Source organism: Pagrus major, chromosome 14, assembly GCF_040436345.1.
Source record: "Pagrus major chromosome 14, Pma_NU_1.0".
Taxonomy (NCBI): domain Eukaryota; kingdom Metazoa; phylum Chordata; class Actinopteri; order Spariformes; family Sparidae; genus Pagrus; species Pagrus major.
This window is the reverse complement of record NC_133228.1, coordinates 18,244,166-18,269,715: the sequence shown is the minus strand read 5'-3', so window position 1 is coordinate 18,269,715 and position 25,550 is coordinate 18,244,166. Positions and strand designations below refer to the sequence as shown.

The 25,550-nt window shown below is 39.4% G+C and overlaps 3 protein-coding genes across 3 annotated transcripts; 1 reads left to right on the top strand and 2 right to left on the bottom strand.

Moving 5' to 3' along the window:
- Positions 1-6,891: 6,891 nt before the first annotated feature.
- Positions 6,892-7,980, bottom strand: LOC141008167 (4-galactosyl-N-acetylglucosaminide 3-alpha-L-fucosyltransferase 9-like). Its single transcript, XM_073480413.1, has one exon. It carries the CDS (start codon positions 7,978-7,980, stop codon positions 6,892-6,894), a length of 1,089 nt encoding a protein of 362 aa, XP_073336514.1.
- A 7,281-nt stretch (positions 7,981-15,261) lies between these two features.
- LOC141008166 (4-galactosyl-N-acetylglucosaminide 3-alpha-L-fucosyltransferase 9-like) lies at positions 15,262-16,302 on the bottom strand. Its single transcript, XM_073480412.1, has one exon. It carries the CDS (start codon positions 16,300-16,302, stop codon positions 15,262-15,264), a length of 1,041 nt encoding a protein of 346 aa, XP_073336513.1.
- A 2,918-nt stretch (positions 16,303-19,220) lies between these two features.
- Positions 19,221-24,777, top strand: LOC141008404 (DEP domain-containing protein 7-like). The gene is made up of 9 exons (XM_073480752.1): positions 19,221-19,299; positions 20,503-20,926; positions 21,340-21,491; positions 21,611-21,806; positions 21,935-22,185; positions 22,277-22,419; positions 22,507-22,632; positions 22,830-22,908; positions 23,339-24,777. Exons 1-9 carry the CDS (start codon positions 19,221-19,223, stop codon positions 23,536-23,538), a joined length of 1,650 nt encoding a protein of 549 aa, XP_073336853.1. The 3' UTR covers positions 23,539-24,777.
- Positions 24,778-25,550: the final 773 nt, after the last annotated feature.

Here is a 25,550-nt window from a genome sequence, read left to right as displayed (position 1 = left end):
AACATAAGTAATTGACTGAAAAGGAGTAGGACCAAGTGAATGTTATGATCTATAGTAGAAACATTTACAAAAATATCCCACTGAATATCCCAAAAAGAATATTTGAATTTCAGTCTGTACTTGATTAATTGGAGGTCTTACCAGCATTTGTCCTCCACAGGTGTTTGTTCCATGTAAAACAGTCTTTGCTATTTGCTCTTAACAAGCAGACATCTGAAGGTGGAAGAACTGGTATGAAACTCAGTCTTGCTTCAGCAAGTGGTGCACTTTCTCAACTCGGTCATGTGACACCAGCAATGAGCTTTTGCAAAAGTACACAGATTTCTTGGTTTTCAACAAACTTTACTTTTATAGACATTACTTTTACTTTTATACTTTAAGTAGTTTTGAAACCAGTACTTTTACACTTTTACTTGAGTAAAAAGCTTGAGTTGATACTTTTTAAACCCTAGTATCTATACTTCTACCTGAGAAATGAATGTGAATACTTTTGACACCTCTGCTCTAGAGTTGGTAATGTAGCAGGACAGGGTGAGCTAGTTTCACCAGCTCCTCTGATGCCTACATTAATAACTGATCCCACCAACTAATGGGCTGCAAAACTGACTGCATGATTGGTAGCTTCCAAAGCGCTGGGTTTCAACAGCTGCTCTGATAAAGGCGTTGAATATGATGTTTTTTTATTTTAATTACCCATGTTTTCAAAACATGTTGGGATAAGTCTCTTAGAGCATTTTCCACTCCTCTCAATACTGGTTTATACAGGCTTCCTCCTATAATAACTGTAGATGGATTTCTCAATCCTGGAGCTGAATTATTCATTGTCATGCTGCTGTTAAATCTTAGTTACGGTGTTGTACGATGTCAGTCGCCCCTGTGGAAACATTGGTATAACTGTCGTTTCTAAAAAAGTGGCAATGTTTTTCTTGTTATTTAATCTATTTATTGTACTGTGTACTGTGTTGTATGTCGTAGTTTTTTAAAAAGAGTCTCACAATAAAGTTGAACTGAATTGAAGATGAATAATCTATTTTCTCTCTGCTGGTATTATTTGAGATGATGAGACCCAATGATAAACATGTCATTCACTCATTTGGATCATCTGCCTACTGCGGGTGTACGGACACCAGAAAAAGTTAAAAAAAATTTTTAAAAAAAAAGGCAACGACGTGACAAAATCTTGTTATAACTTGAAAAACAGTTTGTTCTAACGATACGCTTTTGTGTTATAACTTGATAAGGATTTCTTCTTCTGGCGTGGCAGCAATTCGCTGTAGTAGTGCAATGCAAAGACAAGAAAATAGAAAGGAGGAGGAGGGATATTTGATTGATTTTTTTTGCAGTGCAGAAAATGTGTTATCATTATAATTACATTATCCAGTAGAGGGTGTCTGACTCGAATATTACACTGATGTAAATTGGATGGATGGATGGATGGATGGATGCTTTATTCATCCCGAGGGAAATTTATACATCCAGTAGCAGCATACAACTGACTGATGTGGGAAAGTACAAAAAACTACGCAGCTGCCTATGTATATTGATATTAGTGCAAAAGAAAAACACACAATACGCATAGAAAAGGTCTATTTTTGTCATCCCAGCTCAAGAATTGAGTGAATCTTCCTCCCTGTATCATATAGGCTCTCAGTACACCTGTGTGTCACTATTGTTTGACTGTTGAATGTGGTCGGGGCAGTGACGTCAAGACACTCCTGGAGTACAAAGCAGGTAACCTCAGGTTAGACACATACCTGTTTATGAACCAGTTTTGGTACATACATGCTACCGACTAAGCCACCTAGTGCCCGCAGCAACATTCTTCTTAATGTCAAAAAGATATGCCGCTTGTCCAAGGGAAAGGAATGGTAAGTTGCAAAAAAAAAACTACTAGCAGTCACCAGGGAAATTATTGACTTCTACGATGACTGTAAGATGCAGTAAATTGGCTGCCTACAAAGAATAATGTCCAAAAACAGTTTAGAATCCATCATAATAGACACAAATCCAGAGCTTTTTGGCATTAGTCTAAATTGAGTTCATATCAGCTCAAACACGTAATATCACATTAACAACACGCATTAAAATATAATTGTTGTGGAGGCCCTGATAGCTTTCCTGGTAGAGTGTGCTTCCCATGTATGGAGGCTGAGACATCAGCAGCTGCCTGGGTTTGACTCCAGCTTGTGGCTCTTTGCTCTAAGTCTCTTCCCCTTTCTCTCTCTGTCTCTCTCTCTCTAGCCAAATGGTCACATCCAGATCAATAGGATTGTGTCAGGCTCAGTGTCCACTGCTGCAGCCTGGATCTCCTGGGTGTGGTTGTGGTGCAGCTCTGTGGAACAGTTTGAGTCTCCAGCTACACACAGAACTGGAGGACAGGATTGACGGGCTCTGTCCGCAAAGATGTTAAAACTGGGGAACTTCATTTCAAAGTCGTTATATGTGAAGAAAAGAGTGACAAAACACAACACCATGAGGCTGCTGAGGACACATGGGCGAAGAGTTGTCCACTGGCATGGTGAGGACGACATGGCTCACCTTTGGAGAGAGAATAGATCCATTAAGTGTAGAAAGAACTTCAGACAGTTCAACTTGGAGCAGAAGATACACTAAGAGGTGTAAGGAACCCAAGTGACAGTCGATACGGACTGACTCTTCCAAAAACAAGATTCTTTCAAGTCAAAAATCTGGTAATCTTTTTGGATTTTTTTTTAATTGTTATTATTTTATGTTGTTTGATACTGTATCATTACCTCACACTCAGAGGTAATAGGAGCTCTCAGTTGCACGGAAAAGCAATCAAGTAATAAAATAGAGGCACAGAATAGACCAAAGCAAATAAATTCAAATTAAGTGTTTAAAATTAAAGTGTGCAAAGGCAGAGTTGCATGTTCTAAGATTGTGTGTGAATATGTATGATGATAAAATCTTAAAAATGTATGCTGGACGTGAAAGCGCGTTAAAAGTGATGATGTTAAAGTGAAACTTGAAGCTCTTCACCTGAGGGCAAGGCAGCTATGTTATGTTTCCTGTTTAATGCAATGAGACAACGGGATCCTTGTGAGCGTGATATGTCAAATATGCCAAATTGGAATTTCTACAAATTTGGTACAAATGTCCACTGTGACTCAGGGATGAACTGTCAGAGGTCAAGGTCAAACTGACCTCACAAAACACATTTTTAGCCATAATTCAAGAATTCATATGGTAATTATGAGAAAAAACTATACACTATTTTCTCAAAGGATAAAATGATGCAGTTATGAGATTTCCATATACAAATTCGCATGTGGGGCAACTAATTTAAAAATATTCACACAACAATTATTATCAAGATGAAAATAAATGTATTCAATTACTTATGCATTTTTTTGTACAACTAATTATTAATTTGGATAATGTACAATAAAAGGTTAGGTGAAATTAAACATACGGCATATTATCTCATACCTCCAGTTACATCTATCCATGCAGACAAGCTTTGAAATAATGCTTCAACACTTTGATCAATGGCAAGAAAATTCCATCCACCTCCATTTTATTAAAGGTTGCAGCAGCCATGGAAAAGTACATACAAATCAATTATATGACACAACATTGTATGACAAAGAACTATAAATTATAGTACCTGAAATACCAACAACATAGAAAACAATAAAGGATATGTGCAACTACATACCACAACCACAGAATCCAAGGTTACATTCACTGCAGACTTTCTGTTACATTTTAGGAACATCACAGTTGGCTGCATTATCTCCTTCACCGAACAAGTAAATCAAAGCTACAATATGTAGGATCCCCTTGCTACAGTATAGGTCACATAATCCATTACATTACCCTTCATTTGTTTAGAAAAACTATCTATACTCTTCCATGGTATTTGACCATGTGTTAGATGGATCAGAATAAACTCATTTACAATACATCAAACATCCTGTGAGGTAATCATTTAAAGCTATGGTCTACGATTTGAAAGATTGATCATTATTATTAACATTATTTAGATGGTGGTTATGGCCCAATAGTACGACCTACACAACGTGAAGAGCAAAAGGAACCAAATAAATCCATTCTCTCTAGCGCCTGCAAAACTGCAAAGAAATTGGTCAATTTTTCCATCCATTCCCCTCGCTCACTCTCCTGCTCCTGGTCATGTCTCGTCCCAACCCACTTCCGCATTTAAAACTACAAGCGGGCAAGAGGTTTGTTTGGCCCTGAGCAGGTAATCTTTTGTCTTTATTGTGGATGTTGTGACACAGATAACTTTTATGCTGATGCTGGCTTATGACTGTGAAAGCTGCCGTTAGTTTTTTTCTGTGTTATTAGACGGCATCGAAACAATTTCTGTCTCTGCATTTTCGTCAACACTTGTTTACTTGCTTGACAGAGACGGTAGCCTCTATGTTAGCATTGTAAGCTAAAATTACTATCATGTTTACACCAAATCAGCCTATTTATTTGCTCGTGGCAGCTAAATGAAGCAGCAAGTAATGCAAGTAAGATGAATGAATGGTTGAATGAAACCCCTCCACTTCACGTTGGGGTTTCATTCATCCTGTCCGGGTTTATTTCTCCATAACAACCTCTTGCCCGGTCACTACTCAGCTGTTTTGCTAACCCTCCTCCCGGTCTTGTCCATTTGTTTTCAACGAAGCCTTTGCTAAATCAATATGATGGATTATCATATACGAGTCATGATGTGTGTATTTGTGTGTCTTATCTGTCATAAACAAGAGATTGCGGTTTACGGGGCACGTTTGTGTCGCGGTCTGGTGCTACTCAGACAACAGCTGGGACACAGCTGGTCCCAGGCTCATGCAGGTTTAGTTTTCAGCCACAATGTGGAGGCGATCGTTGTGATTAAAGCTAGCGGCAGCATCTGTTAGTCTCTTGGCCCTCAATAACTTTTAGAAGTGGCTAACTTAGCTTTTGATAAATAGTAACTTATTACGTAGCTGTAACGTAACGTAGCTGTAACATGCTAATGACGTTACGCTAGCTTGGCTGTGGAGCTTAGCTGTGGACATTGTAATGACTTACAAGATTTACGTTAGTTTCAACGTGCATTGTAAGAACTTTACATGTGAATCCGACATCGTTACTCCGCATTCAAAGCTGGCGTCGTATTTGGTTTCTGCCGGCCGGCTTGCTCTTGTTGCAGGGGGGGGGGTATGTCGCGGGAGGCTCGGAGGGGAGGGATTAAGGAGCACAGAGGGGAGGGGTGTGTGGGGGGGGGATGCTTTTTTCAAATCTTTCTCAGATCGTAGACCATAGCTTTAAAAGAATAAAGAAAGCGAATCACCGCCTACATTCAAATGCCTTCATCGAGTGGATGGGTCCCTAAGTTTCTATAAGCATGACGGGAAAGGTTCCCATTTCAAGTAAAAATAACATATTGAAAGTCCTATCAGCACTGACATTCACACTGACGTCGTGACTTTAACGTTGCTGATGTCTGGATATTCATGAACTGCAATGGAGGAGAAGATAATATTCACTATAATAATCAGTAATCGTGGCCGTTGACTGACTCCCAGAGTTGTACGATAACACATCTACTTGTATTGAGACAGGACAAAAAGGGAGCTGGTGTGGAGGAAAGTGAGCAAGGAAGGTGCACTACCTGTGGATGAGTCCAAACCTTAGTCCAAACCCCAAACAATGACAGTGGCCAAGCATCTCCTTCAAGTTCTGTTACATTTCTGTATTTAACTGTTATTTTTTTGGCTTTATTGCTGAAACAAGTATGTAGGAAATACATTCATCAGTATTGGAGAAGAAAGTGCGACTTTGGATTAAGAGCAGCAGACTTAGAGCTCATCATCCAACCTCACCAGCTGGATTGCCAAAGATCCAGTTTGGATTTAAGGCCGCGACTGGATAATGTCCGTTTGCAGGAAAATGAAGTGGACAAATGGGACTCAGACGGACAAGCAACAGGAAAACCAAAGCCTGTTGTAACCACATCTTTACAGAGACCTGTCCCTGCCACAAAATTTAAGCCATTGCACTTCACGGGCACTTCTCTCAACCCAACCAGTCGAGGCAGATGGCCGCCCACCATTGAGTCCGGCTCTGCTCATGGGGAAATGTTGGGTCTTTGTAAATAAATTATTCATGTCTTATAAAAGCTTTATACTGTATGAGTCCCAGTCTCACAGTCTCACACTAACCTGCTGTGCCAGATGGTTTGTTACATGCAACCATCTGGGAAGTCGTCTTTGGAAACTGTTTAGAAAAAGAGAGGCACTTTTAAAAAAAACAAAAAACGTCTATCACCATCTATGTCAGACAACTAATCAGATCAACGGTAGGACAGCGCTATCATCGGAGCCCGTTGGGAAATCATCGTCAGCCAGTCAGGAGAGGAGCAAAAACATCTTTCCAGAGAAAATCCTTCAGTGCTGTTGTTTGTTCGTCTCCATGAAAAAATACTCTCTAGGTCTGATATTCAGATCCAGCTGCCTTGGAGGGCAAGTCCAGTATACAATGACACAAAAAGGACCTTCTTGGGTGCTTTTGTCCATTGTTTTTCAGTCAGAGCCACACCAAGGTTGTCCTAGTTTTAGATCTGACATTAGAAGAGAGTATAATACAGAGATCAGTTCTTTATCATCAAAGCTAGAGTGAGTTTTATAAACAATTCAGCATGTGCAGATCAGGAAAAAATATCGCAGTTCTGTTTGTAGAAAACAGGGATATGCCAAGACTATCACTGAAGAATTTCTGTATCTGCATTATGACTGTTTAGGTAAAGAATCAATCCAAGGTACAATATGTAGATTTTTGATAGTGATTGATCATAACATCTTTAAAATGATTCCCATGGCATTCAGTTTTGTGTGTAGAAAACTGAGCAAAATGCTTCTTTTTGTTGTTTGAGTTCTGCTAGCCCCAGTACCATTTATTAAGATCATGAAAGGCTTGATAACCTTTGTTATGCTGTAAGTACCTACAGGTTTTGCAAGCATGTTCCCAGCCAAATGAAGCCGCTTGCACTTTAAACCTGTTGGTCCAGTTAAAGTATCCTGTGTACTCAGAGTCGTTTTTGTCGAGGTACAGTAGCCTCTCTGCCAGCTCCTTTGGAGTGGAAAAGTCATCGACATGAATGAAAGAATCTCCTGGGATGTGGTCCTCATAGCTTTGTCTTGTAGGGCCCAAAACTACCGGTACACTACCGAGTCTCATTGGCTTGTATAACTTCTCTGTGATGTAGTCTTTGTAAACTGAGTTTTCAAAGGAGAGGTAGAATTTGCAACTAGAAATTACTTTTGAATAGTCTTCGTCACTTAGTTCATGGCTAAATGCCCTTCCATAAGTGTGAATCTGAATGTGTTCTTTCAGTTCATTGTAGAACTGAACTCTCCTAAACTGTGCGTTCCAGTTGCTCACAATCCAACAGACCAACTTGTCCTTTACTGGCAATTTGAAACTTTCATCTTCAGGTGTCACAGGCTCCAGGTGCCCATAGGGCACAGGAATATTTGAATCAAGTCGATAGGTGGATGTCAGATTAAATAAGTGATCAAGCTCACTCATTGGACCTGAGTTTGTAGGCGACTCCATATTGAACCACACCCATTTCTGAAACCATGGACGTGGCTCTTTTGGTAAGTTTTCCATATTTCCATGAATGTCCCTGTGGTGGAAGAAAACCCCGTGGGCTTTGTCGTAAAGGGTCTTGTCATCAGTCAAGTGGCATTTTGTGATGTGGAAATCACTGCAACTCAGATCAAACTTGAAACCAAATGGCCACATCCAGATCAATAGGATGGTGTCAGGCTCAGTGTCCACTGCTGCAGCCTGGATCTCCTGGGTGTGGTTGTGGTGCAGCTCTGTGGAACAGTTTGAGTCTCCAGCTACACACAGAACTGGAGGACAGGATTGACAGCCTCTGTCCACAAAAATATTAAAACTAGGGAACTTCATTTCAAAGTCGTTATATGTGAAGAAAAGAGTGACAAAACACAACACCATGATGCTGCTGAAGACAAATGGGCGTAGAGTTGTCCACTGGCATGGTGAGGATGACATGGCTCACCTTTGGAGAGAGAATAGATCCATTAATTGTAGAAAGAACTTCGAACAGTCCAATTTGGGGCAGAGGATACACTAAGAGGTGTAAGCAACGCAAGTGACAGTTGATACGGACTGACTCTTAGAAAAACAAGAGACATTTGTAGATAGAAACACATTAAAAAGCAGGGGCGTTTACAGATATTTAGAATAGAGCCTCAATTACAATTAAAATGTTCTTTCAAATCAAAAATCTGGTAATCTTTTTGGATTTTTTAAAATTGTTATTATTTTATGTTGTTTGATACTGTATCATTACCTCACACTCAGAGGTAATAGGAGCTCTCAGTTGCACAGAAAAGCAATGAAGTAATAAACCGAAAGCCTACAAAATAGAGGCACAGAATAGACCAAAGCAAATGAATTCAAATTAAATGTTTAAATTAAAGTGTGCAAAGGCAGAGTTGCATGTTCTAAGATTGTGTGTGAATATGTATGATGATAAAATCTTACAAATGTATGCGTTAAAAGTGATGATGTAAAAGTGAAACTTGAAGCTCTTCACCTGAGGGCAAAAATGGCAGCTATGTTATCTTTCCTGTTAAATACAATGAGACAACGACATGAGCACCTAAACGGGCGTTACAACCCCCCAGTAGGCAAACAAATGGTTACAAATGTGTGTTACGAAAAATATTAAAAAAGAAATGACGTGCTCCGAATTAGAGAAAGATCAAAAAAAAAAAAAAAAAAAAAAAAAAAAGAGGAAGAAGAAGAGCATATTCCCAATACTCTAAATAAATAGTGGAGCTAAATTTCCCTCACATGTCATTTTTGTACGATGCACTTGTTACTGTTTACGTCTACCTGTGAACTATGATCTCAACTGATGACTCACTTTCTGACACACCAGTTGAGAGAGTGAAGCAAAAATGACTGGACCTCATTTCATTGATATAATGGCTTAATAGAAATATAACACTGATGTGTGGAGAGGCTCCGCATGTAGGAAAAGAATAGGAAAGAGATGCTTAAAATTTTACTTTTAACTTTCAAACCTTAAGAGGTTGATAAAACAAGAAAATTCATTCCGTCATAAGAAATCATTGAGGCATAGCTAGTATTGTAATAAGAAACAGAGCAACAAACTCACCTTGGAGTAGAAAAAAACTGCAGTAAAAGGAACAGCAGAAGAAGCAGACCTTTTTCTGATAGTGTGGATCCTACAAATGACAGATCCACAAGGAAACGTCCTTCTCCCCTCCTCTCTGAAACCTGAGTGTGTATTTCAAATCCCCATCCCTGTTTCACAAGTTGACACAAGTTGACACCTTACTGTTCTGATAGGATGTTAGGCACTGTCACCTGTCTTATGACTGTTGTTAGTGGTACACTGCAGGGCATTCAAAGGGAAATTTTACCCTGATGGTGGAATTTAACTTGTTTTACTTGTTTTAAGCACATTTACTTTAGTACTGTCCTTAAATACAATTTTGAGGCACTTGCACTTTACTTGAGTATTTCCATTTTCTGGTTCTTTATACTTCCACTCCACTACATTTTGGAGACAAATAAAGTACTTTATACTCACTATATTAATTTGATAGCTTTAGTTACTGGTTACTTTTCACATTACATGCTGCATCAGAGCCAAATGTCTGCATGTTGAAATTAACTTGTTTGGTCGACAATCAGGTTTTTTTTAAAAAAAAACACTTGCTGAATATCGGATCTGTTAATTGGCCAGGCTGATAATTGATTGACCTACAGTATACAGTATATGCATATAAATATATGTATAATTTACTGTTATATGTACTTTTATTTCATATTACGTTCATTTTTTGTCAGAAAATTGCTTTTGATACTTTAGTACATTCAATATCAGATAAGACTTTGAGACATATTTAAGACTTTTACTCAAGTACTATTCGTATGGGCGACCTTCATTTTTACGAAAAGTTATATTTTAACACGGAATCTTTACTTTTACTCAAGTATGACTTTTGGGTACTTTATACAACACTGATATTAATATAAATATTTTTAAAGCCCACCTTACCAATGTTGTCAGAGAGAAGAAATGAAACACGGCAGTGGCCATTCACACATGGTTGTGATGTGTTCATTGGCATTTGATTTCTCATTCTCATTCACGTGTACAGTATACAGTATGCGTAGCCCTCAGGAGGCACAGGAGGGAAATAAGTCAGCAGTTTTTTGGGGGGAATATTTGAATTGCAGTACACCTGTGTGTCACTGTTGTTTGGATGTTACTGCTTGGATGAATGTGGTCGGGGCAGTGATGTCAAGACACTCCTGGAGTAAAAAGCAGGTAACCTCAGGTTAGACACATACCTGTTTATGAACCAGTTTTGTGACATTTTTGGTATTTATGCTGTAGCTCATAAAGGGCGGAGGGTACTTTTGGGTGTGTACCCCTTGGTGTACTTTGTTTGTTTCCTCGTTTGTCTACTCAAACTGGATAAACCAGCTTTATTCTTAGGACAGCTTTGGGAGATGACAGGAAATGGGATGAGAGAGAGGGGATGTCGCACAGCTAAGGGCTGCAGTTCAGACTTGAGCACTGGGCCACTGCAGCGAGGACAAGGCCTCTGTACATGGGACACACGTGCTACCGACTAAGCTACCTGTGTACTTTTGGTAATACTGGCTTTAGGTTGGCATGATTGAAATCTACAGCAAGTATGAGAAATCTGTCTTGGTGGGCTGTCTGCAGCTCACTGATGGTGTAGTGCCCCATATCTATCTTTGCTATAGGAGGTAGGAGGTACGTAATTACATTCAATCGCTGTGAAAGAGAACACTGATGCAAGAGGAGAGCCTTTTAAAGATCCAGTAGCAATATTTGAAATATATATTTTATTGTTATATTTCACAACAGCCATATTGATCCCGTTACAATTAGACGTACAGTGATAATTTGTTCTGGGAGGTTTTGGGAGACAAGCAACCTATTCAGTTGTTTCGGTTTGAGGATGTGTTGGTTTGTTTCCTCGTTTGTCTACTCAAACTGGATAAACCAGCCAATATAAGTACTTTTTGGCCTTTTATGGCTTTATTCATAGGACAGCTTGGGGAGATGACAGGAAATGGGATGAGAGAGAGGGGGGATGTCGCACAGCTAAGGGCCGCAGTTCAGACTTGAGCACTGGGCCGCTGCAGCGAGGACATGAGTCTGTACATGGGACACACATGCTACACACAAAGAATAATGTCCAAAAACAGGTAAACAACAACAACAACAAAAAAACAACTATAGGTCCATCAACAAATCCAGAGCTTTTTGGCATTAGTCTAAATTGAGTTCATATCAGTTCAAACATGTAATATCACATTAACAACACGCATTAAAATATAATTGTTGTGGAGGCCCTGATAGCTCACCTCGTATGTGTGAGCTATCAGTGTGCTTCCCATGTATGGAGGCTGAGTCACCAGCAGCTGCCTGGGTTTGCTTTAAATGGTGACATATGAAATTGTATTTTGTGCCTCCGCACAGGTGACAGACATGGACATGGCCATTATCTTTTTGGGTTGTCCGTCTGCAGTGGCGGTCCTAGCTTGCATGACGCCATGGGCAGACCTTCAGCCCCCTACTTTATTTTATAGCTACTTAAGCATTTTATTGTATATAGTATTTTATTGTTTTTATATATTGTATATAGTACTTTATTGTTTCTATATTTGCCCTTGTATTTTGATTGTATTTGAATGTACCTGCTGCTCTGATAACCTAATTTCCCATCTATCTATCTATCTATCTATCTATCTATCTATCTATCTATCTATCTATCTATCTATCTATCTATCTATCTCATTATGACTGAAATGTGCTTTATTTGGAAGCAATTCATGATGTGATTGATGAATCCCCTGCTTCACCACTCCCCCTTACCAGTAGGGAGAGCTGAGGTCCAGTAGATGAACATATCCAACGCCCCCCTCCCCATTCCCTTTCTTCCACCTCTGTTTATGAGACTTTCTCAGCAGCAAGCAGATGCACCTTTACAAAACAGAGGGCACCCAGCCGCCCACTCCCCACACGGCAACATGAAATAATTGACTTGACGTGTAAATGAGCAATACAAAAACCAGATGAAATAAATGCAAACAAATTTAAGGCAGCCAGTACGTGTCGGCACCGGGGGCGATCAGCCGAGATAAGCCCAGAGGCGGCTGCTACACAGCCGGTTACTGTGGGCGACTGTCCACTTTTTTTTTTTTTGCGGGCGCTCATGCCGCCCCTCCACAAATGCCACCCTGTGCGGCTGCCCATATTGCCCATATGAGGAACCGCCCCTGTCCATCTGTCTGTTTCATCCTTGTGAGCGCGATATCTCAAATATGCCAAGAGGGAATTTCTACAAATTTGGTACGAATGTCCACTGTGACTCAGGGATGAACTGTCAGAGGTCAAGGTCAAACTGACAAACTGATCAAGAATTCATATGGTAATTATGAGAAAAAATGATACACTATTTTCTCAAAGGATAAAATGATGCAGTTATGACAGTTATGATAATTGTTGTCATGTTATGACATGACAACAATTATCAAAATGAAAATAAATGTATTCAATTACTTCTGCATTTTTTGTACAACTAATTATTAATTTGGATAATGTACAATAAAAGGTGAGGTGAAATTAAACATACGGCATATTATCTCATACCTCCAGTTACATCTATCCATGCAGACGAGCTTTGAAATAATGCTTCAACACTTTGATCAATGGCAACAAAATTCCATCCACCTCCATTTTATTAAAGGTTGCAGCAGCCATGGAAAAGTACATAAAAATCAATTATATGACACAACATTGTATGACAAAGAACGTTGTTGTAAATTATAGTACCTGAAATAACAACAACATAGAAAACAATTAAGGATATGTGCAACTACATACCACAACCACAGAATCCAAGGTTACATTCACTGCAGACTTTCTGTTACATTTTAGGAACATCACAGTTGGCTGCATTATCTCCTTCACCGAATAAGTAAATCAAAGCTACAATATGTAGAATCCCCTTGCTACAGTATAGGTCACATAATCCATTACATTACCCTTCATTTATTTAGAAAAACTATACAGTATATATTTCAAAAATTCCCCTCAGCCACCCTCCCTGAACAAACTTTGACAGCTGTTGTTCTCAGAGAACATTTCATAAACACAAGTGCACATTTTCACAGCCAGACCTCTACACTCTTCCAAGGTATTTGACCATGTGTTAGATGGATCAGAATTAACTCATTTACAATACATCAAACATCCTATGAGGTAATCATTTAAAAGAAGAAAGAAAAAAGTGAATCACCGCCTACATTCAAATCCCTTCATCGAGTGGATGGATCCCTAAGATTCTATAAGTATGACAGGAAAGGTTCCCATTTCAAGTAAAAATAACATATTGAAAGTCCTATCAGCATTGACATTCACACTGACATTGTGACTTTAACGTTGCTGATGTCTGGATATTCATGCACTGCAATGAGGATAATAATCACTATAATAGTCACTAATCGTGGCCGTTGACTGACTCCCAGAGTTGTACGATAACACATCTACTTGTATTGAGACAGGACAAAAAGGGAGCTGGTGTGGAGGAAAGTGAGCAAGGAAGGTGCACTACCTGTGGATGAGTCCAAACCTGAGTCAAAACCCCAAACAATGACAGTGGCCAAGCATCTCCTTCAAGTTCTGTTACATTTCTGTATTTTACTGTAATTTTTTTTTGGCTTTATTGCTGAAACAAGTATGTAGGAAATACATTCATCAGTATTGGAGAAGAAAGTGTGAGTTTTGGATTAAGAGCAGCAGACTTTGAGCTCACCGTCCAACCTCACCAGCTGGATTGCCCAAGATTCAGTTTGGATTTAAGGCTGCGACTGGCTAATGTCCGTTTGCAGGAAAATGAAGTGGACAAATGGGACTCAGACGACCAAGCAACAGGAAAACCAAAGCCTGTTGTAACCACATCTTTACAGAGACCTGTCCCCGCCACAAAATTTAAGCCATTGCACTTCACGGGCACTTCTCTCAACCCAACCAGTCGAGGCAGATGGCCGCCCACCATTGAGTCCGGCTCTGCTCGAGGTTTCTCATCAAGTGCTTGCTCATGGGGGAAATGTTGGGTCTTTGTAAATAAATTATTCATATCTTATTATCAGAAAGCTTTCCTTAAAATCAACCCTGTGAAAAGCTTTATACTGTATGAGCCCCAGCCTCACACTAACCTGCTGTGCCAGATGGTTTGTTACATGCAACCATCTGGGAAGTCGTCTTTGGAAACTGTTTACAAATATTTACATTTAAAGTGAACCCTTCTTTTGAGACTATTTTTGGTCTGGTTATTGGTCCCTGATTCCAGGGTGGTGCCCCGTTTTAACGATTTGAAAATTAATTTTATTCATTTTTATTCATTTAATTTTAAGAATTATTATCAATAATTATTGATTTCTAATAACTACACCTGAGAGGCACTTTAAAAAAAAACAAAAAACATCTGTCTATATATCTTTCCAGAGAAAGTCCTTCAGTGCCGTTGTTTGTTCATCTCCATGAAAAAATGATCTCCAGGTCTGCTATCACTGATGCTTTAGCAGCTTTTATGAAATGCCGAGAAGCAGCCATTGTTGTTTTTAAATGAACAGTCACTTCTCTTGCTGTCATCGGACCTAAACCACACCTGTAGCTGCCAGTAGTTCCCTGAGAGGATGCTGATTGGTCCAAACAATTGTAGTTTGAGAAGCCCGAAGTCTGGAACAATGGATTTGTGACATCCAGCTGCCTTTGAGGGCAAGTCTAGTATACAATGACACGAAAAGGATCTTCTTGGGTGCTTTTGTCCATTGTTTTTCAGTCAGAGCCACACCAAGGTTGTCCTAGTTTTAGATCTGACATTAGAGGAGAGTAAAATACAGAGATCGGTTCTTTATCATCAAAGCTAGAGTGAGTTTTATAAACAATTCAGCATGTGCAGATCAGGAAAAAATATCGCAGTTCTGTTTGTCGAAAACAGGGATATGCCAAGACTATCACTGAAGAATTTATGTACCTGCATTATGACTATTTAGGTAAAGAAGTCAATCCAAGGTACAATATGTAGATTTTTGATTGTAATTGATCATAACATCTTTAAAATGATTCCCATGGCATTCAGTTTTGTGTGTAGAAAACTGAGCAAAATGCTTCTTTTTGTTGTTTGAGTTCTGCTAGCCCCAGTACCATTTATTAAGATCACGAAAGGCTTGATAACCTTTGTTATGCTGTAAGTACCTACAGGTGTTGCAAGCATGTGTCCTGCCAAACGAAGCCCCTTGCACTTTAAACCTGTTGGTCCAGTTAAAGTATCCTGTGTACTCAGAGTCATTTTTGTCGAGGTACAGTAGCCTCTCTGCCAGCTCCTTTGGAGTGGAAAAGTCATCGACATGGATGAAAGAATCTCCTGGGATGTGGTCCTCATAGCTTTGTCTTGTAGGGCCCAAAACTACTGGTATACTACCGAGGTTCATTGGCGTGTATAACTTCTCTGTGATGTAGTCTTTGTGAACTGAGTTTTCAAAGGAGAGGTAGAATTTGCAACTAGAAATTACTTTTGAATAGTCTTCGCCACTTAGTTCATGGCCAAATGCCCTTCCATAAGTGTGAATCTGAATGTGTTCTTTCAGTTTATTGTAGAACTGAACTCTCCTAAACTGTGCGTTCCAGTTGCTCACAATCCAACAGACCAACTTGTCCTTTGCTGGCAATTTGAAACTTTCATCTTCAGGTGTCACAGGCTCCAGGTGCCCATAGGGCACAGGAATATTTGCATCAAGTCGATAGGTGGATGTCAGATTAAATAAGTGATCAAGCTCACTCATTGGACCTGAGTTTGTAGGCGACTCCATATTGAACCACACCCATTTCTGAAACCATGGACGTGGCTCTTTTGGCAAGTTTTCCATATTTCCATGAATGTCCCTGTGGTGGAAGAAAACCCCGTGGGCTTTGTCGTAAAGGGTCTTGTCATCAGTCAAGTGGCATTTTGTGATGTGGAAATCACTACAACTCAGATCAAACTTGAAACCAAATGGCCACATCCAGATCAATAGGATTGTGTCAGGCTCAGTGTCCACTGCTGCAGCCTGGATCTCCTGGGTGTGGTTGTGGTGCAGCTCTGTGGAACAGTTTGAGTCTCCAGCTACACACAGAACTGGAGGACAGGATTGACGGGCTCTGTCCACAAAAATATTAAAACTAGGGAACTTCATTTCAAAGTTGTTATATGTGAAGAAAAGAGTGACAAAACACAACACCATGATGCTGCTGAAGACAAATGGGCGAAGAGTTGTCCACTGGCATGGTGAGGATGGCATGGCTCACCTTTGGAGAGAGAATAGATCCATTAAGTGTAGAAAGAACTTTTGATACGGCAGTCAACTGTGTCCCCATTTACATAGGATGTGGTTCAGTTCAGCATCGCGCTGCTGTTGTTTCTGGCATAGTGTAAATACACAACGCTGCTCTTACAACAATTCAAACAATATGCTGGACTCCATACAAATACACTTCACTTGACCATACTGAATACTTAATTAACTCTACCATATTGAATTTCGACTGCCATTTGCTTCATTATAAGCATCTGGTCACGCACTGAAACAGTCCAACATGGAGCAGAGGAACAGGTATAAGTAATCCAAGTGACAGTCGATATGGAGTGACTCTTAGAAATACAAGAGACATTTGTAGATAGAAACACATTAAAAAGCAGGGGGGTAAACGGATAATTAGAATAGAACCATAATTACAATAAAATGTTCTTTCAAATCAAAAATCTGTTTTGTGTTTTGTGTTTTCTATGTTGTTTGACATATTATTACCTCACACTCAGAGGTAATAGGAGCTCTCAGTTGCAAGCTTTTGCCCTCAACACATAAAAATACATGAAAGATTGAACACGGAACATTGACCAAGGAAGGAAACTTGAAGCTCTTCGCCTGAGGGCAAAAATTGTGAGTAAGGTTATCTTTCCTTCTTTGTTTAATACAATAAGACACAAGATAAGCACCGAAATGGGCCTCGACCCAGTGGGCAAACAAAGATTACAAATGTCTATTATGAAAAATATTCTTTTTAAAAAGAGGAAGAAGAAGAAGATATTCCCCATGATCAGCATTCAGCCAGTGAAAAATAGTGGAGCTACATTTCCCTCACTTCATCATTTTATCCTTAGTTATTGTTAGTATTCTCTCTTTAATATTTTAATATTTGTCTGATAGAAGTAATTTCAGTCATATTTGTACGATGCACTTGTTACTGTTTCCGTCTACCTGTGAACTATGATCTCAACTGTCGACTCACTGGACCTCATTTCATTGATATAATGACTTAATAGAAATATAACACTGATGTATGGAGAAGGTCCGCAATAGGAAAGAGATGTTTAACATTTTACTTTTTACTTTCAAACTTTAAGAGGTTGATAAAACAAGAAAATTCATTCCGTCATAAGAAATCATTGAGGCATAGCTAGTATTGTAATAAGAAACAGAGCAACAAACTCACCTTGGAGTAGAAAAAAACTGCAGTAAAAGGAACAGCAGAAGAAGCAGACCTTTTTCTGATAGTGTGGATCCTACAAATGACAGATCCACAAGGAAACGTCCTTCTCCCCTCCTCTCTGAAACCTGAGTATGTGTCTCAAATCCCCATCCCTGTTTCACAAGTTGACACCTTGATGTTGTGATGGGATGTTAGGCACTGTCACCTGACTTGTGACTGTTGTTAGTGGTACACTGCAGGGCATTCAAAGGGAAATTTTAACCCGATGGTCGACAGAAAATAAGATACTGTTTGCTCTAGTTTCATGTTCAGTTCGAGCAGAAAGAGAACTCAAGAAAGCAGGAAGAAAAATACTCAAACAAGACTTAATTTTTCATGTATTCAAAGTTCACCTTTTGATTTTGGGAAAGTAAATGTACAAATATTAAGAAAGTAAGCACAACATATCACCGTCGATAAAGTAAGAATGAAAAAAAAGAAACAATTTTCAAGCCCTTGCCTGAGCATAGTAGCTGCTATTTATCAATGATACTTTAAGTACATAAGTGCTATGATTTAAGTGCTAAGGGTAAGAACATAGTACTTTTAGTACAGTTACTTTAGTACTGTACTAAAGTACAATTTTGAGGCACTTGCACTTTACTTGAGTATTTCCATTTTCTGGTTCTTTATACTTCCACTTCACTACATTTTTGCAGACAAATAATTATTACTTAATTAAATGATACTTTATACTCACTACATTCATTTCATAGCTTTAGATACTGGTTACTTTTCATATTATGCTGCATCAGAGCCAAATGTGTGCACGTTTAAATTAACTTGTTTGATCGACATGAATGTTCAGTTTTGCTTTATTGGGGGGGGGGTCAGAAAACCAGTCAGTATCTGGTGTGACCACCATTTGCCGCATAGAGTTGATCAGGTTGTTGATTGTTGCCTGTGGGATGTTGGTCCACTCCTCTTCAATGGCTGTGCGAAGTTGCTGGATATTGGCAGGAACTGGAACAGGCTGTCGTATACGTGTCGTATACGTGTCGTATCCAGAGACAATAAAAGGCCACTCTAAAATGTTCAGTTTATCACACAGCACAATGCCACAGATGTTGCAAGTTTTGAGGGAGCGTGCAATTGGCATGCTGACTGCAGGAATGTCCACCAGAGCTGTTGCCCGTGAATTGAATGTTCATTTCTCTACCATAAGCCGTCTCCAATAGAGCAAAACTGCACATTTCAGAGTGGCCTTTTATTGTGGCCAGCCTAAGGCACACCTGTGCAATATTCATGCTGTCTAATCAGCATCTTGATATGCCACACCTGTGAGGTGGGATGGATTATCTCGGCAAAGGAGAAGTGCTCACTATCACAGATTTAGACAGATTTGTGAACAATATTTGAGAGAAATGGATATTTTGTGTATATAGAAAATGTTTTAGATCTTTGAGTTCAGCTCATGAAAAATGGGAGCAAAAACAAAAGTGTTGCGTTTACATTTTTGTTCAGCGTATATATATTATCAGCGGCTTGCAATGTGTTGTATTGCCTGTGGGGGGCAGCAGCGTGCTACCTGTCGCTTATGTGCAGTAGAAGAAGAAGAAGGTTGTTTACGTCACAAGGAGAGCTCATGATGGCGGTTGATTTGACTCCTCGGTTCAGAAGGTTGAACAGCCAAACAAGAAGTTTTCGTGAGAATATACAGCACGGTAAGACCCGAAAAGTAACGCTAAATAGGTTTCAAGTTAGCTAATATCTCTTTTATATAAATACAACCACGTAAACAGAGCACATTTGTGTGTATAAATGCTAGCATTGACAGATCAGTAACGTACGTTAGACATCACGGCTGTGTTTGATTATGACGTTATCTGGTGAAAATGTTTTATAAGCACGACGTTTACAGACATTGACATTTAATATTTACTTAAAGAAAAGAGGCGGTACAAACTGTTAAAACACTCTGTCCTGTATTAAATCGTTTAAAAAGTAAGCGATCGTTAAGCTTTACGTGGGAAATAAAATGCGTGACTGCTTTACGTACTTTATTAAACGTACGTAACCAGAGTTGTACAAAGTACCCTAAAGTCATACTTGAGTAAATGTAAAGATATCGTTACAATATTACTTTAGTAAAAGTGAAAGTCTCCCATATGAATCGTACTTGGGTATAAGGCTTAAAGTATCTGATATGAAATGTACTTAAGTATCAAAAGTAATTTTCTGGCAATAAATATTCCACTACTACTAATAATATAAACTGTGTAATTATAAGTACAAGTAAAAGTAAATTATAAATATATGTACATATACTGTTTTGCCTGTGATATTCATATAGATATTGTGATGTTCATAAATATAAATGCAGCATGCAATCTGTAAAGTAACTAGTAACTAAAGCTATCAACAGAATGTAGTCGGGTATAAGTATAAAGTAGTAGAGAATGGAAGTACCTCAAAATAGTACTTAAGTACAGTACTTGAGTAAATTTACTTAGGTACATTCAATCACTGTATGTAGCAACAGGAACATTATTTTAAAAATACTCATTGCAGCCTCTCCCTGCACGTTTAACGGTTACAGAAAGGCAACAATTAATTATCAAAACCCTCACTGCTGTATTATTGATGACTAATAAGTAGTAATAGTTCTTCTGTATAACTTTTATTTATATGGAATATATCGATAGGAGTCTTCAGCCCGCGTGTACTGAAAATAATAAAAAATCCTAACATTTTTATTGCTTATTTTAGGGCATTTTTTTGGAGTAAATCGGTGTGACTCAGCTTATTTGTAATGGACATTTTTTAAGACCTATTAAAAGTAATTAAAAAACTTTTTATGTCCTTTTCAGCTGCAGTCACAGCCATTTTCAACCCCTTTTCTTTTAACTCTGTGGTTTCTCCATTAGGTTTCTCTGGGCCCTTCGGTGCCACCCAGCTGTGGCACAACATCATCCAGGCTCTGCAAACCCAGGTGGAGGTGCGGCGCTGTAGAAGGCATCTCCGCGTTCATGCTGAATGCTTCACAGGCTCAGACGCCGTGGATGCCGTCCTCAGTTATTTGATGCAAAATGTGGTGTTCTGCACAAGCGAAGTGTCTCGACTCAAAGCTGCCCGGCTCTGCCAGGCTCTGATGGAGGCCAAGGTGTTTGAACCAGTGGGCACGAAGCTGTTTCGCAGAGACAAGGAGGTGACCTTCGAGGACAGCAGCTGCAGCCTTTACCGTTTTCTGGAGTATAAAGTGTTACACAATTCTGCCATGAAGGAGTGCAGTAGCGATACAGAGAACACGGCACCAGAGCAACAGGAGATGAAGAGGAAGAAGAGCTCTAGGTTGGTTTTAGTGGTGCTCAACTGACTTACTATGTTCAATATAGAAGCTGTATTGCAAAATAAGAATCAGTGCATTGAAATGAAACATTCATGGGAGACGAATGAACATGACATGATATTGACATATAGCTCAAGTTATCCTCTTGATTTTGGTTAGTTTTCATCAATCATTGTCTTTACGATGTCTTAAAATGTTGAGCAATAGTGATTTCTGAATTTAAACCGACCCCTCTAACTACACATTATTATGCAGTCAAACCCAAAATATTATTACCTTGTTTTATGTAGGGTTTTACTCAGTGAAAATCATTCTGATAACTTTATTTTCACAACATTGTAAAGCTCTATTACCCAGCACCCTCTACACACAGTGTGTTTATTAGTCACCATAAAACTTTGTTTTGTTTGTGAAGGTTGAAGGAACTGAGGACGATCTCTAACCCCCTCGCTGTCGGACCTTCAGACAGGAGGGTTGAGAGGCTGCTGAAGACCATCAACCTGCGACCAACCTTATCTCAAGCTTTAAACACAACCCCCACTACCTCTGCCTTTCTGTCCAAAGCTGGTAAGCCTGAGCTTATCTGTCACTGTTTGGCAGTGTGGTGGGTGCCCAATACAAGGGACCAACAGTCCATTAGAGTTTGTGATTTTCTCTCTAATATTGTTCACCTCTGTACTCCCTAGTGGTGGATGAGGTTTGGAAGCAGCAGACACTGCTGCAGCTGCTGCAGACAGTAGAGGTGCCCATGCTGGACTGCATCCTGACTTCTCCTGCCAGGGGTCAGCTCCAGGCCTGCAGAACTCCTCTGGCAGCTCAGGACCTGGTTATATCTAACACATGCCTGGAGAGAGAGCTGCCGGACACCCTTAACATGCCACAGTCAGTACTTAAAAGCTTTCTTTTTTTCCCGCATAGTGGTAAAACTTGAATTATGTGAGCTGATCATGTTCCTGCATTTTCAAAAATTGTAATGCATTGTGTTCTGTTTCGCCGCTCTTTGTTTACAGGTTGGACGGGTGGCTATCGGCAGCGGCAGACTGCTTGGAGCTCTTTCCCGACCAGCTGATCGTGGTTGCAGGGGAACAGCTCAGCCAACAAGGTGGTGGCGTCTTTTCAGAAGATGACCAGGCAGAGCAGATGGAAAGCCAGAAGAGACTGCTCTTTGACACTATTGCCAAGTACTACAGTGGACAGGAAAAAGTTCCACTTCTCTCAGGACGCCACCTGGACATACATGCTGCCATTCTGAATTTGCTGGGTGAGACGAGATAAAGATACAGTGATTTTACAACCAAAGCATGCTACTCCTTTTCCACCTCCCGTCTTGACCACATTTTGTTTCTTTCCAGATGAAGAGAAGCTGCAGGAGGCCATCAAAGCATCTCAGTTGTGTTTGCGACTGCTGGAGACGAGTGTGAGAGATGAACTGAGGAGACTACTGGCCTTCATGGACACAGCAGCTCACCCAGACGCTTGTCGTCTTCAGAAACAGGTAGTTCACCTCCTTCACCAAACCACAGTCATCTCTAGCCTTCTGTGCACATAATTTAAGATGACCATATCCTATGTTTGCCTCCAGATTAATAACAGGGCCTTGGTCTGCCGCACTTTTCAAAGGGCGATTGTTCAGAATAATGAACTGACTCGAACCCAAAGTGAAAACCTGGTGCTGTTTCTCATGGACAATAGCACTGAGCTCTTCAAGGTACACTTAAATGTTTTAATTAATGCATCATTAACATTTTTTTTTAAAGACGGCAGAAAAGGTTCACATGTCCTCAATGTCTTAATTGATCATTAAAGTGAAGTAGACCTACAGATACCTGTTAATGGTTGTTCAATTCAGTTTGGATTCAACACTTTGAAATTTCCTTTTACTCTTTCTTCCTGTCATGAACACAGACTCCTACTTCCCTCATTGAAGCTGTGAGGAGGACACTGAGGACAATGCAGCAGGGAAAAGACCCTGACTCAATTGCCAGTAAGTTAAATACAACTAATTATTCACACATTACGCCACAACCTGAAATAATCCTCAGGAGTTATATAGATTCCTTCAAATTTATGTATACGACAGTGGAAGATTAAGTCTCTAATCTGTTCCACTTAAATGCTGGTTAAAAGTTGTTTGTAATTATCTCCATGGAGGCTGCACAATCCTCACAATTTAGTATTTAGGCTTAATAAATAGTTTTAAGGTTTTAATCTGCATCTTCATTCAGATCTGCACCACAGTATATTTATATTGAGTTATCTTGAGTGAGGAACTCACCTACATATGAGGAGTTACAACCCAAAGGTAGTGTTTTAGAAATGACCACATGGTGGCACTATTGCTCCAGAGCCCCACCGAACATTAACTACACGCTGCACTCAAAAACTGATGGCTTCTTCTCCACCATGTGTTGCAGCGTTCACCTTCTGCCAGCAGGTGACGCCGCAGGAGTACGAGGACCAGCGAGAGGCTACCACCCTGGAGAGCCTCAAACAGCTCCTCTGTGACATTTCCTCCAGCAGGAGCATGCCTGTGAAGGAGAGGAGGAGGCTGCTCAAAGAGTTTGAAAAGCATCACCCCGTGGTCTTCCTCCAGCATCTCGCCTGCACCTTCTGAGACATGCATCTGAAGGGTGTTGGTTTGGCTTCCTGGATGCACTTCACAAGGCCAGTTTGCAGTAGTACAGCGCTTACACTGGAGGAGGATAATAATTTAATTAAACTTGCTGTCTTTTTAATTTTTGGATACTTTGAAAACTGGCACTCAGTCACACCTCTAATCTCACCTAATGTCTAGTTAAAGAGAGGGATTGACAGCCTCCCCAGTTTCCTTTAAGTCACAAGAGGCCTTTTTAAAAGTTTTATTTGAAGATATACTGTTATGTCTTTTTTCAGTTTTGTTCTTACACTTCTCACTGTCCTGTAGTACTGGATGCATTATCTGTCGGATAAATATTGCAGTCTGATGAAGCATTAATTATAGGCGTAATTATAGTTGTTTTGCACTCGTTTATTAACGAAACATCTCATCTATGACATCCGGTGTTAAACTGGGGGAAGTCGTTCTTTTAATTGTACATGACACAAATTTTTTTGTCGTAAAGATCATTCATGTTGTTTGCTTTATGTTCTGACATTACTGTAGAATACAGTAAATGTGAAGTGTGAAAACTTAAAAGGGATTATTGACAATTAGTGAACATCTCCTGAACTAATGAATATTCCTTTTGTCTGTTGTTATCTTTAAGAGATATTTATGTTTGGTTAATTGGGGCTTTGAAGATGGAACATTGGTTTGTCGAAGTAATACTGTGCACTTTTGATCAGGCATGAAGAACAACAATATTATAGCAGCCATTTTGTTTCTTGTTTTTTTCAGTTTACTGTAGCAGCTGTAGGTTGGTTAAGGATAAACACTGTTAAGTGCAACACTAGTGTAGCTGAATAATGGTTTAACAGTTTGTAGCTTTTTTTTGTTGTTAGAGATGAAGATCTCTTTGAAGATTTTAAATTAAAGCTAATATGAAATTAAAGCAGAAAGGGTACAATAATGTGTTAGACTCACTATAGCTCAGGTTAATGTCATCTGCTTTATATTATTTTAGAGGTTGAAGCACGTTTTTAATAACAGTATCTTGGTCAAATGTTTTAATTGTAACTTTTTAGGATTTTACTTGAAAGTTGGACGTGTTTTGATGGAAGATGCGTAATAATTTTAGCCTACTAATTTAATCTTTTGGTAAATATGAAACCAATTTGTGAGGCCATGGTCAGACGAAAGGTAATTAACAGTCAAATCTCATGTCAGTCAGCATCTTTTGTTCTTTACAGACATTGAAATCATGTTAGAATGCACTTTACGATGCTGCAACACGCTTTATTTTCTTAAGTAAATAATAAAAGACTAATTGATGTTTTCTCAAACAAGACTTGGCTGCTTTTTCGTTTCATGCATGTGTATAAGGGTCTATGGACCCTTGGTGGTCCTGGATCCAGGGGTCCCTGTAATATTTTTCACAACTTTTTCCACATACTGCCCTATAGTTCACCGAATGATGTGACCCATCAGATCTGGTAACCTTAATTAGGGTAAGGTTATTCAGAATTTCAGCTATGTTGCTACTACAAATGTTTCAAGTACTACTGTATATGGGAAAATGTTGTACAAAGCCTTTAGTGGCTGCAGGGGAAGCTGCGCGTAATCTGAAAAATTGCCTCCAGTGATGACGGCTTAGTTGCATTGTGGGTAATGTAGGCGCCATGTTTGAAAAGCAGTCCACTGGTCTAGCATTACACTTCTATAACTGTTTGACTCGTTATGGACAGTTTATAAACAAATAATCCAAATCAATACAACAAAACCAGAGATATCGCCTTTTTTATTCCACACAAAACCTGGCCCCTACATTACCCACAATGCAACTTAGCTTCTGAGTGACATCACTGGAGGCAATTTATCAAATTACTCACTCTAAATACACTTTAATGTGAATATTTGTGGAGTTACCCTTTAAACTGCAGTTTCTGCAAAGACATTTATCATAAACGTGGATCCCAGTGGTGGAATAAAGTACTCAGAACCTTTATTTAAGTAAATGTAAAAATGCCATTACAAGTAAAAGCCCTGAA

Bases quoted from the DNA above. Each gene is read 5' to 3' on its own strand.
- LOC141008167 (XM_073480413.1), bottom strand. From the start codon at position 7,980: ATGGTGTTGTGTTTTGTCACTCTTTTCTTCACATATAACGACTTTGAA.
- LOC141008166 (XM_073480412.1), bottom strand. From the start codon at position 16,302: ATGAAGTTCCCTAGTTTTAATATTTTTGTGGACAGAGCCCGTCAATCC.
- LOC141008404 (XM_073480752.1), top strand. From the start codon at position 19,221: ATGATGGCGGTTGATTTGACTCCTCGGTTCAGAAGGTTGAACAGCCAA. The intron at 21,807-21,934 runs GTCAGTACTTAA...CTTTGTTTACAG, and splicing joins GACACCCTTAACATGCCACA to GTTGGACGGGTGGCTATCGG. The intron at 22,909-23,338 runs GTAAGTTAAATA...CATGTGTTGCAG, and splicing joins AGACCCTGACTCAATTGCCA to CGTTCACCTTCTGCCAGCAG.